General features: G+C 31.9%; 1 protein-coding gene across 1 annotated transcript in view; it reads right to left on the bottom strand.

Annotated features, from left to right (window-relative positions):
* Nucleotides 1-12,728, bottom strand: part of ATRNL1 (attractin like 1) — a 1,270,304-nt gene that overhangs the window by 1,140,549 nt on the left and 117,027 nt on the right. The window contains exon 8 of the mRNA XM_051981495.1: nt 9,268-9,523. Coding sequence (XP_051837455.1) covers nt 9,268-9,523 — 256 coding nt within the window. The remainder of the gene's footprint in view (nt 1-9,267; nt 9,524-12,728) is intronic.

The following is a 12,728-nucleotide window of genomic DNA, read 5'->3' as shown; positions in this document are numbered from 1 at the left end:
TAAGGTGCCTAAAGTTAGAATGTCCCTTACCTACATGTGTAAATACCATTCCTGTTTCACCCACATACCAATGATATGGGAAAATCTCAATGAGAAAATGTCTTCTGCTAGTAAAGGCTAGTAATTTCTCCACCATTTATGATTTTAGAGTTGACCATAATATTAACAGATTAAATGAATTATCCAAACACATCCAATGTGTAATAGAGATATGAACCCAGTTGTTTATGATGCTCAGAGAAGCTCTCTATTCACCAAGCTACAATATTCGCAGGGAGGTAATAAATATCTGTTTTTCCTACACTAAAGAAATTCATGTTAGTGGTAAACATTCTTTATTTCATCCTAAAGATACGATCAAAACTAAGAGCTTTAAAACATACTTCTTGCTAACAGCACATGCATAGAAGATTAGAACCTAAAAGGCAACTCTCATGAAACCTAAGTAGCAAACTTTAAAGAAATTTACTATCTAATTCCCCCATTTTCCCCATATCTCTTTCCTACTTGTCTGGGAGATACTTGTCCAAAGGAGATAAGATGATGCAATGGAAAGAAAGCTAAACTTAAGAATTAAAATAGCTGAATGTAAATCCTGGCTCCATTCTCTGTGTAATGTGATGCAAATTACCTAAACTTCCTAAGCCTCAAATCTCTTATCTGAAAAATATAGATTAGATGAAATGATTTAGATCCTTCACCTGTATCCTCTTTGCCTAGTGATATTTGGAACTGTAGAAAGTAGTGCAACGAGCTGAAATAGAAAAGCAATATAACTACAGGTAGATAGACTCAAAGAAACTGTAGAGGTCAAACAGGAGACCAATAACTTTTGTAAGAAGAAAAAAAAATCCCATTAAAAATCTTACTATACTATATATGTGCTTATATTTTGAATAAAATCATGTCTGCAATGTATACATATATATGTTTCTATAAGAAATATCCAATGAGAAATATCTCTTTCAACATTGGTATTTAATAAGATTCCACTATGTATTTGAAGTTATACTTTAAAAAAATAATTAATTTTTAAAAAACCATAATAATTCTAAAATAATCACTATCAATATTTAACTAGTATTTAATTACTAAATTTTCTTAAAAGGGGGAAAGGAAAAAGAGAAGAAAATAGCAATTATATGGCACCTCTTATGGCCAAGCACTTCATAAATATATTTCATTTGATCCTCACAAAAATCCTGCAAGGAAGATACTATTGTTAACCATTTTATAATTGAGGCAATAGATGCAAACAGAGGTTAAGTGACTTGCCCAGAGTAACAGTGTTAGTAAGTTTATGAGGCTAAATTTGACCTCGGAGGTTCCTCACTCCAATCCCAGCGCCCTATCTATTGCAACACAGATGGGGGAGGAAAGAATGAATTATCTATATCTAAATTAAAAACCACAGCAATTGTTTCAGAAGCATATATACTTCTCCACACACACTCTACTCGAAAACAAGGGTTATGTTTTGTTTTGTTTTGTGTTTTGGCAGCACAGGTAATATGAAAACATATTTTACATGATGTCACATGTATAACAGATATCATATTGCTTATCTTTACAATGGCTAGAGAAATTATTAGAGGGAAAAAGAACACTTGGAACTCAAAAATTTTAAAAACTATTGTTTAAAATTAATTTAAATAAAAAAGGAAACGGGGTTATAGGTTTTTAATCAAACTGATTCCACAACATATGAAGGTGATTGAAAAGTATGGATTAAGTATTATTATGATAAAATTTTGATGCATAATTTTTAAAATAATCTGACCCATAAAAGTAGGAAGTAACAATCAGTAACTTTAATACAACATTCATCAAAAATAGCTTTTTAAAAAGAAAAATCACATAAAAATACTGATTTTTTTTCAGTGTTGCTATACCAGCAGATCAAGAAAATGCTAGATAGTATCTGAATTATATCAAATTATGTGACAAATTCTGTAAGATATGAAATCTTCTTGGGTAATGTGTAAAAGAGGGAAAATGAGATAATGGTACAGTAATTAGATTCTATAATTAAGGACTCGAGGCCTACTTGTCGATCAGCATGACATGGTAGACAGGATGGTGGACTTGGAGTTAAGGAGACCAAGGTTCAATCTTATACAACCTATGTGACCCTGCCAAATTGTTTAACTTCCTAAGCCTCAGTTTTCTTATCTCTAAAATGAGGGGGGTTGGAGTAGATAGCCTTTAAGGTCCCTTCCAACTCTTATCCTATGAATATCCAAATCATGTAAGCAGAGATTAATGAATCAAAATTAAGTCAGAGAAAGATATTTAATGGACTACTAAATGCCTCTAAGCTTGACCTTGTTCTAGTCAATATTTTCATCAATTACTCTAATGAATAGATAAATGACATTTTTATCAAATTTGCATATAACACAAAGTTGGAGGAAAAAGTCAATTTGCTGGGTGATGAATCATAGGCTGATAGAACCATGGAATTAGAGGTAGGAGTGATCTCAAAGATCATCTAGTCCAATCCCAGCATTTTACAAAAGAGGAAACTAAGGCCAAAAATATTAAGTGACTTAGGATGCAAATTTATCTAAACAGATTAAAACTATAAGTTGACTCTAATAAGATTAAATTTAACCAATTAAATTTAATCACAAAGTAATCAATATGCTTTTGACATAATTTATTCACACTGTAACCTTAAAATAGCAAGAAAACTTTAGACAAAACACCTAAACGCAGCCTTCCAAAATAAGAATGGAAAGCAAGATAAATCCTTCTTGACCTTTCTATAGTTTTTGATATCGCTATAACTTAGTTCTCCTATCTGTATGGTCACTTCTCAGTGCCTTTTGCTGCATTGTGGACCTGGCCCACAAACTGGAGATGTTCACCTTGGCTCTAGAGCTTTTCCCTCTATACTGTCACTGAGTAATCTCATCAGCTCTGATGAGTTCAGTAATTATCTCTATGAAGATATCTATATATCCAGTTATTATTTTTCTCCTGAGATCCAGTCTCTCATTAACAATTGCCTCTAAAACATCTTGAACCCAACATCCTTTGTGGGTTTAAAACCCTACATGTCCAAAAGAGAACTCTTATCTTTCCAATTAAATCTTTTCTTCTTCAAAGCTCACCTATTACTATGGAAGGCACCATTAACTTCCCAGTCACCCAAGTTCACAACCTTGGTGTCAACCTACACACATCATTCTTACTCTATTCAATCTCTTACCAAATACTTGTTTCTACTTTTAAAACACCTTTCATATATTTTTCCTGCTTGTCATTTATACCTTCACCAGTAATACTGAAACTCATACTCTCATACCTGGACTATTCTAATAGCATTTTGACTGGTCACCTTGTCTCAAGTTTTTTACTATTACAATCCATCATCTACTTAGAAGTCAAACTGATTTTCCTAAAGCCAAAAATCTTATCATTCCAATGGTTCCATTGCCCTCCAGGTTCAAATATAAAATCCTCTGTTTGGCCATTCATTAAAGCCACTCATAATCTGGGTTCTATCTATATTTTCTGTCTTTTTATACTTTATATTACCCTCCATGTAATCTATAACGTCACTGGCCTTTTTGAAGTTCTTCACATTTGTCACTCTATCTTATTACTCTGAACCTCATCAATGTCTGTCCCAGTTCCTGGAATGCTTTCCCTTGTCAATTCTACCTCCTGGTTTTCCTGACTTCGAACATGATTCAACTCAAATCCAACCCTTTACAGGAGGCTTTTCTAAGTCAGTCCTATCTTCCCCCAAAATCAAGTACCTTCCCTCTGAGATTGCCTTTAATTTCACTGTGCATGCCTTGTCGTACATTTCTTTAAATGTTGTCTCCCCTATTAAAATGTCTTTCTTTACATCTTCAGCACTTAGCAAAGTACCTGGTCTATAATGAACAGTTAATAACTACTTGTTAACAACCTGCCCACTGTATACCCTCAATCTAGCCAAATCTATCCCCTATCTAGCCATATTTAGCCATATCTAGCCCAACCAGATTACAAGCCAAAAAGCTAGTGAAAAAGCAATGGGATCAAACTTTAAGCCTTTTTTATCTACCGACTTTGCTCCCTCAAAGTTTTGACTTGGTCTATTCCAGAAGTCTCCCCAATCATATCCTATAATAGGCACAAAACACTGATTTTGCCCAGCCAAAGAATAGAAAGGGGGATCTACTGTGTATATCAGAGGTGCAGAATAAGAAACTGGAAGTACGAAAAAAAGTTTCTGGGTCTAAGAGAAATGGAGCTATAAATCAGTTACAATTTGTTCTTAACCATGAAGTTTACACATAGCAAGAATCCAACTGTGTGCTCTTGCATGTATGAATTCAAAGAAGTCACCTAACTTTGAGAGTCTAAGCAAGACGAAACACAACCATCATGGGAGACAGAAATGATTTAAAATGCAGAGGCTAAGCCACTGGGAAAAGAAGAGAAATAACCAGGAGAAGAAAAGTAAATTCATACCCAAAGAGATGGGCCTTTCACAACAAAAGGAGAAAAAATTAGCACAAGAACTAAGAAATGCAAAACTACATAGGAGAAAGATTTTTTTTAAAAGCAATGAATGATAAAGACAATAAATTCATCTTATTTCCCCTGCCAAGATGAAAAAATAGAAACAAAGTCCAGAAACAAACAATATATAACAAAACATAGAACTATATATAAACAAATCTATAAAACTCTTATAGAGAATTTATCATTGAAATTGAATCAATCTATCAAACATATTTATTAATATTCATCAATGATTCATCTTAAGTATATAAGAGCACTATGCAATATGTATATTAGAGGTAGAGGTATCAGGAAAAAAGGTGCTGTAGAAAGTGCTGCTTTAGGTATATGTTGATGAAAGAGAAGAATTCTATGACATGAACTAAAGAGAGACTGCATTTCAGGGATGGAAAATAGCCTATGCAAAGGCCTTAAGATCAGAGGTGAATTGTCTCTTCTGAAGAAGAATAGAAAAATCAATTTTTCAGGACTACACAGTTCAAGAAAGTACAATGATGCTAGAAAGAAATGTTGATAAAAGTCATGAAAAACTTAAAAGCTAAGACTTAAAAGCTATCCAGTTTATATTTTATACTGTGAGCAGGACAGAGCCACTATAGTTTATTCAACAAGAGAATGACATGGTTAGCTCTATAGGTAAGGAAAATCATTTTATTAACTTGATGAAGGAAAGATTAAAATAGAGAGAGATTTCCAGGAGTACATTATATAGAACTTGACAATATAACAAAAAAAACTCATTTGGATTAATAAGAATTATATAAAGAAAAAAATAAGTAGGAATGAAAGAAGAAAACAAGCATTTGTTTAAAAGCCAACTATATTTCAGGCACTGTGTTAAGTGCTTTATAAATGTTATCTCATTTGAAAGTGTATAGAAGTTTCAGATTTAAAACTATAGTATAAAAAAGCAATTATCAAAATTATTTGATACTCGTTAAAAATTAGATATCAGTGAAAAACACTAAACAAAGAAGAAGTAAAAATAATTTGACACTATAGCCCAGTGTTTCAGAAGCCTAAGAACATATTACTAGAGGAAAATCTTCCTAACCTAAAAAGAATTGTTAGGAAAATGGAAAGGCAATCTGGCAGAAAATAAATTTAAACCAACTTCTTACACATATGTCACAATGAACTTCATATTGGAGCAGTCTAGTGGGGGAAAAAATATTTTATTAAATATCTGTGTAAGGCATTGCCCAAAAGATAAGTGACAAAAGGCTATTAACAGTTTTCAAAAGAAGAACTTTAAACTTTCAATAACCACATGAAAGTTTGCTACAAAGAATTAATAATAAGAAATTCCAACTCTCATTTAACAGCCTTCAAATTGGTTAAGATTATAAAAATACAGAAACAATCAATGGAGGGGTGCAGAAAGTTTGGTTATATCAATACACTTCTGATAGAATTCTGAATTTGCCTGGCTGTCCTAGAAAACAATTTTCATTTGTGAGAGAAAAGTCATCAAATTGTTCATACTCTTTGACCCAGCAGTTCAATTACAGAATATATATATTTTCAAGATATATATATATCTTTTACCTATCTTGAATATATATATGTATATATAAATATATACATATATATAATCAAGATAGGTAAAAGAAATATATGCCCCATATGTGTCAAAATATTTATAACAGCATTTTTTGTGGAAGCAAAAATCCATAAATAAAATTGGTTCTCCGTGACTGTGGAATAGTGAACAAATTATAGTTTGTGTTAAATTGAATATTATTGTTCTATTAAAAATTGTGCATGGAAAGAATTTTATGAAATGATATAGAATAAAATAAATAGAACCATAATAATATACTAGAATTTTATGAAATGATATAGAAACAAAATAAATAGAACCATAATAATATACTAAAAACATAATAATATAAACAAAAAGAACACTAAACAATGCTGAACTTTAAGCATTTATAATGGTCTGAATTATTCCAAGGGAAGAGATGATGAAATGTACTTCTTTCTTATTAATTAAGAGGTTTATAGAATGTGGAATCTAGTACATACTTCTAGCTATGGTAGCTACGTCAATTGATTTTGCTTAATTTTTAACCAAGTTATGGAGTCAGAAGCTAGAACACAAGAAGTTAAGAAAGGGAGTAAAGAATTAGAGGTAATGAAGCCAAGAGCATTTCAATATAAGAGAGGAAAGATATGGAGCAAAATATGTAAGAAATGACATTATCAAATGAAGATTTTTTTAAAGCAGATGTGAGTTTACTTTCCTTGGAAATTTTAATTTGTACAGAGAAAATACATAGGCAATGGAGAAAGAATCACCTAGTAGAAAAATAATAATTTTAAACATAAAGAAAATGATAGAGGTGTCAAATTCCTTAAGTTTTAAATGGATAAAGATTATGAATAGAAGTAATAGCAAGAAGATAAAAGAAAGCATACCCATACATTCAAAAAACATTCACAGCAGCATATTTTGTTATAGCAAAGAAATGAAAACTATGGCAATATTTATCAACTGGGAATTAGCTGAAAAAATTATGATATACTGAAATGTACAGAACTATAAAAAATGATGATAGACACGATGTCAGAAAAACCTGGAAGACTTGCCTGAATAGATCCAGAATAAAACCTAAAAAGGAATGCAACCTATACAATAAAAACATTATAAAGAAAAACAATTTTGAACACTTTAAAAACTTCCAATAATGCAATATTCAACTACAAATCCAGAATAGCAATGGTGAATCCTGTTTCCCATCTCTTGACAGAGAGATAATAAACTAGAAATGTAAAATGAGACATAAATATTAAGGCATTGCCAATGTATGAATTTGTTTGACTACATTTATACAACTATTATGTTTGACTATGTTTTTGTACAAGGAAGCACTTGAGTGTGGGAGTTATAAGGGACTAGCAATCATATTGTCAAAAAAAAAAAAAGAGAGAGAGAGAGAGAAAAGAGCATCGTTTAAACTTTTTTTAATAAAGAAGCACAGAAAAAGAAAAATAAAGCAGCTTTGAAACTTATTCTGGATGTGTTATATACTTTGAAAAAAACATGAGAGACTTCATAGAAATTTATGATTTTATATGCATTCCTCTTTTTCTATTTCTCTTTAAATATGTCAATAGTGCTTATTGATATTTGTCGAGCTCATGATATTTTTTTCTAAACCAGAAATTCTACAAGATATATTCCAACAACCACCCATTGGTATACTTTTGAAAGGTTATCAAAAAAATAAAAGGATTAGCCTTGACAATGAAGAAGATCAGTTTCAGAATAGAGACGAAGGAAGTCATGTCTTAATAATTTCAATTTTATCAAGGAAATAGGAGGCAAGACTGTATACAATTAAAGAGTATGAAAAGTAGAATTGGGAATTGAAGGAAAGAACTAAAACGTCTGAAATAGTCACTTCAAGTTATATGTTACTGACTTAATCAAAAAAGGATTTCTACTCTGTAATAAAGGCTCATTTGAGACTTGATAACATAAATACATGGTTGAGTCAGTCCCAATAATTGTGTGACTTTGTTTAACAGTTTCTCAAAGAGAAAGAAGGCAGAAAGAAAAGGTAACTCAGATTTTACAACAGTAAGGACAAGTACTTCAAAGGTCCCAGAACTTTGGGGAACTAAGTTTAATATAAAGTTAAGGAAAATGAAGTGACAGAAAAGTAAAAAGTCAGAAGTTATATCGAGGACTGGGAATAAGTTTAGGAGGAAAGAGAAATGGAAAAGGAGAATTTGAGCATTCAAAATAACACAAGTGGTATTTGTGGTATTGACATCTGTGACATGATCACTTACTGTGAATGACTATGGTAAATTGAAGCTCCTCATAGAAAAACCAATAAATAACCCTTTCTACAGCATTAATGACAACTAGTTCAAACCAGTCACGGCTTGAAGACTGGAGTAGAACACATTATTGATCAAGTCAGGCTATTCTACTTTTTCCTGAAATCCAGCCTGATAAGATTATGAGTCAGGTACTAAACTCCTTGAGAAAGAAAAATTACATAGAAACAGTAGATAATTGCAACAAAAATTTTAGACTGGCCATATATCTATATTTTTAAATGTACTTCAAAGAAATGTACTTCAAATGGTTAGTAATAGCTAAAGAAAGAGTTTTGAAGTACCTACAGAAGACAAGGTATATGCAAAATCCTCTACAACATCCTTGAAGGTTCTTTCTCACTATGAAATCCTATGTATTATCATCAAATCAGTCAGTATGATTAAGGTTGAAAAAAAAGAATTGTACATGAACAAGAATTCTGAAATCACTAAGTATACTATAAAGATTTCAGGTCCTTTTCTAGTCCTTATGTACATGAAAGACTAAAACGCTAAGGATATAGCACCACCTACTGGTACTATTTTAAAATCTAATTCAATTTTCTTTAAAAATTTAACTATTATGGAGAATACAATTAATCAACCAATAAATTTTTAGTAAGTACCTACAACATTCCAGTTATAATGCTATACTCTGGAGATACTAAAGCCAAAAAGAAAAGGAAAAATTCTCTCAAGTTTCCCAAAATATAGATGAAAATATTTACTAAAAGATTAAAAGGTAAAACCTAATAGAAAGATAACTGATATTAGAAATCATCAGTCCCAAGCTTTTGCACCTAATCTTAGACCACTCGGAAATCATTTCAAGACTTTATGAAAGACAAAGTATTCTCAATTACTGTTGGAAAGGGAGATATAATTAAACACATTATAACAGTAACTCACAGATATGGTATTCCTGTATGCTGCTTGTATAACCATATACTGCCGAGTATCCAAAAATTATGATCATGACAACATCTCTACTATCCAGCTCCATAATATGTGCTGAGTGTCCCTCCACAGCATACTGCTGACCGTGTCCAAGGACAGTGGGGGTTTTTGTACTCCATGACTGACTATGTATGTTGAAAACCCACAATTCATCTGTGACATTGCCATTATTTGTTTCAATTTTGCCTCCATACATGAAGATATTTTCCTGTAAATTAAAAGAAATTAAAAGAAAAAGTTATAACTATTTTCTCAGAAACAGATAAATACTGAGGTAGTAACTCATAAAATAAGTAATCACCCATAAAATGCACAAAACAATCTCTACTGCTAATAATTAATTTTTAAATTTATTAGTTTTAATAAAATAATATTTATATTTATTTTTAGAAAACTGTCATTGAAGAAGAAAATATTCCTGACTTTGATAATCATGTGATATGATTCTAATGCCGCTTCTTGTCAGGGACATGTACTTTGCTTCAGAACCTCTAGTTATATTTACATCAAAAACTCTTCAAAGATGGTGCTATTTGGCCTTTGACCTTCCTCTTTGTAATAAGAGAAACCTTTAAGAACTTGTTAGCAAATGGGAAAGAGATACTTCTTCAGTTTTCATCAGCATTTGGCAAGATGTATCTAATGCTTAAATTTTCTCTAACCACCTAATAAAGGAGCAAAAAAGAAAATGCAAAATATTGTAATATCACCAATCTGTGCCAAATGTCACCTTTGTCCTGTGAAAAGCTTGTTTCATAACAACATGGTTAATTTGCAGAAATCTTCCTATTTTTTAATGTTTGCACTGCATCTAGATGCATTTCATATCTTTAGTCAAGACACAAAGGATTATAGAGACCCACTATTTGATTTTAAGATAGCCATACCCCTTATTCTAAAATACATTTAAATGTCACAAGCTCTTAAAATTGAAATATAAGATATTTTTTCATATGATGAATAGAAAATAAATTATAAGAAACTAATATTTTATGAAACCAAGTGGCATAGCTGTTAAAAAGCGGTCTGGGTATGGTCCTAAAAGAAAACTGAGGGGAAATAGGAATTTCAAAAAATAATTTATAGACAATGAAATAATATGACAAACATTTATTAAGCATTTATTTTGTGTAGAAAGCTGTGTTAAGTATTGAGAAACAGTGTACATATAAGATACTATCTCTGCCTTCAAAGTTTACCCTCTTAAAGAGAGAGAGAATACTACTTAGTTTAAAACGTAATATTGTATGATCAGTACCACAGAGAAATACAAAAACAAAAAACTACCTAAGATCTAAGGGGGAATCTTATTATTATTCATAATGGAATCATGGAAGAATATGTGGAAGAATTAATATTTTGAATTTTACTTTAGAGAATGGGTAGAAAATTCAAAGAAAGGGAAAGAGAGCATTCCAGACATAGTGATCAACCTGTGCAAAATCATGGAAGCAAGCATGAGTGCCTAAGGCATTTCTGCAGAGCATAAAACAATCCATTATCACTATAGAATTAGAAGAGAGAAAAAATATGAGATGAGGCTAGAAAAGGAGCCCAGAAACAGACAGGCAGTGTCTTGACTATAAAACAGAAATGATTCAACTTGATTCTGTAGGAACTATGAAACTACTGAAGCTTTCTGGCTTAATACTTTATAGGGGTTGGGGAATGGAAGGAGATATGCATTCACATAGTACCAACTATATGTCAGGCACTCTTCACCACAACTCTGGAAAGTAGGTAGTATCCTCATTTTACAGTTGAAGAAACTCAATTTAACAGGATTAAATGACTTGCCCAGACTCCCAAAGCAAGTAAATATCTGAGACTGTATTTGAATTCAAGTCTTCCTGACTTCATGCCCAGGACTCTATTTACTATCCACCTAGCTGTCTTTATAGCTTATGAAATGCTTTCTGAAAAAATCTTCTCAGTAAGTAGTAAAAGTAGTATTTCCCAATTTTAGAGATAAGGAAGCTGAAACTTAGAATGCTCTGTCCATATCAGTCACTGGCAAACAACAAGGGTAGAACTAATGTTTATTTTTCCTGACTCTATATCTTCCAAAATTACAATGATGATAAATATGAATTTAATCTAATAACATTCAAAATTTTTAAAGAAAGGCAGGATATATATAAAAAAAACATGGCTTGAAATGATAATTTTGTCAACTTTGTGTCAAAGAAATGTAATTGCAAGGCTCAATTAAGAAAAATAAACTGGGAAACATAGCAAAGAAGTACTGAAAGTTAACTAATGTAGAGGCTATTAAAATAAAAAAGGAGGGATAAGTCTGAGATGTTCTTTTAATATTTCATTTATTCATTCAATCTGTTTTCTTCATCAAGGTTAAGTATTCCCTCCTTCAGGGAAGATTGATGACAATTCCAGAAACACTAAGGAAAAAACAGTTGGCAGGAACTGGTAATAGACTGCCTGGAGGTGAAGTATGGACATATAGGTATAAACGAAAGAGAGAGAAGAAGGAACTAATTAATTCTAAGCAAAAAAACAAGTTATAAAATCATCTGCAAACACCAAAATGAGGAAATGACAAAGATGGATGTCATCCATCGTCATCCATCCCACCAACTCTAAGACCAAATGGAACAAGTAATATAAATATATATATAGAGAGAGAGAGAGAGAGAGAGAGAGAGAGAGAGAGAGAGAGAGAGAGAGAGAGAGAGAGAGAGAGTGTGTGTGTGTGTGTGTGTGTGTGTGTGTTTCTTCTCCTATATGGCCCAGCCTAAGAGATCAACCTAATTTCATTTAGTCTCATGAATGTCTGCCATGTAAGTTTCATTCTAGCATAAATTTAATAGTTTCATTCTTCTGAAAACTTGCTTTTGTTTGAACTTCTACAAGCCTGAAACTCAGAAAAGAAATGTAAGTTACCACATATTGAAATCACTGACATAGAAACAAACAATAATGGCCAAACCAAGCCAAAGTGAGTGAAATGATTCTCAGGCACACATTTTAAGATTTAAAACAGGAGTAAAGCTTCCTTGGGGGCTGCTAGATAGTACTGTGGACAGAGCAGTAGGCCAGGAGTCAGGAAGACCTGAGTTCAAATGCAGACAAGTCACTTAGCCCCTCAGTTAAAAGTTTAACAATACTCAGTCATATTTTAGCTCATTAGTGTATGTAGTATATGGCTATATAGACATGTTTATGTTCATGTGTGTGTATGTGCAATGTTCATCAGTCTTATTTAACTCTTTGTGATCCCATTTACCATCAATACTATCCATGTGATTCTTTTGGTTACTTCTTCTTCCAGCTAATTTTACAGATGAGGAACTCAAGTAATTTAGGAATTAAATGACATGCTCAAGATTACTAAGTGTTTGGGACTAAATTTGAATTCAGGTCTTAGCCACCTAGCTGCTGATAAATAGATGATA

This window comes from Antechinus flavipes, chromosome 2 (genome assembly GCF_016432865.1).
Source record: "Antechinus flavipes isolate AdamAnt ecotype Samford, QLD, Australia chromosome 2, AdamAnt_v2, whole genome shotgun sequence".
Lineage (NCBI taxonomy): Eukaryota > Metazoa > Chordata > Mammalia > Dasyuromorphia > Dasyuridae > Antechinus > Antechinus flavipes.
This window is presented reverse-complemented; position numbering and strand designations above follow the sequence as displayed.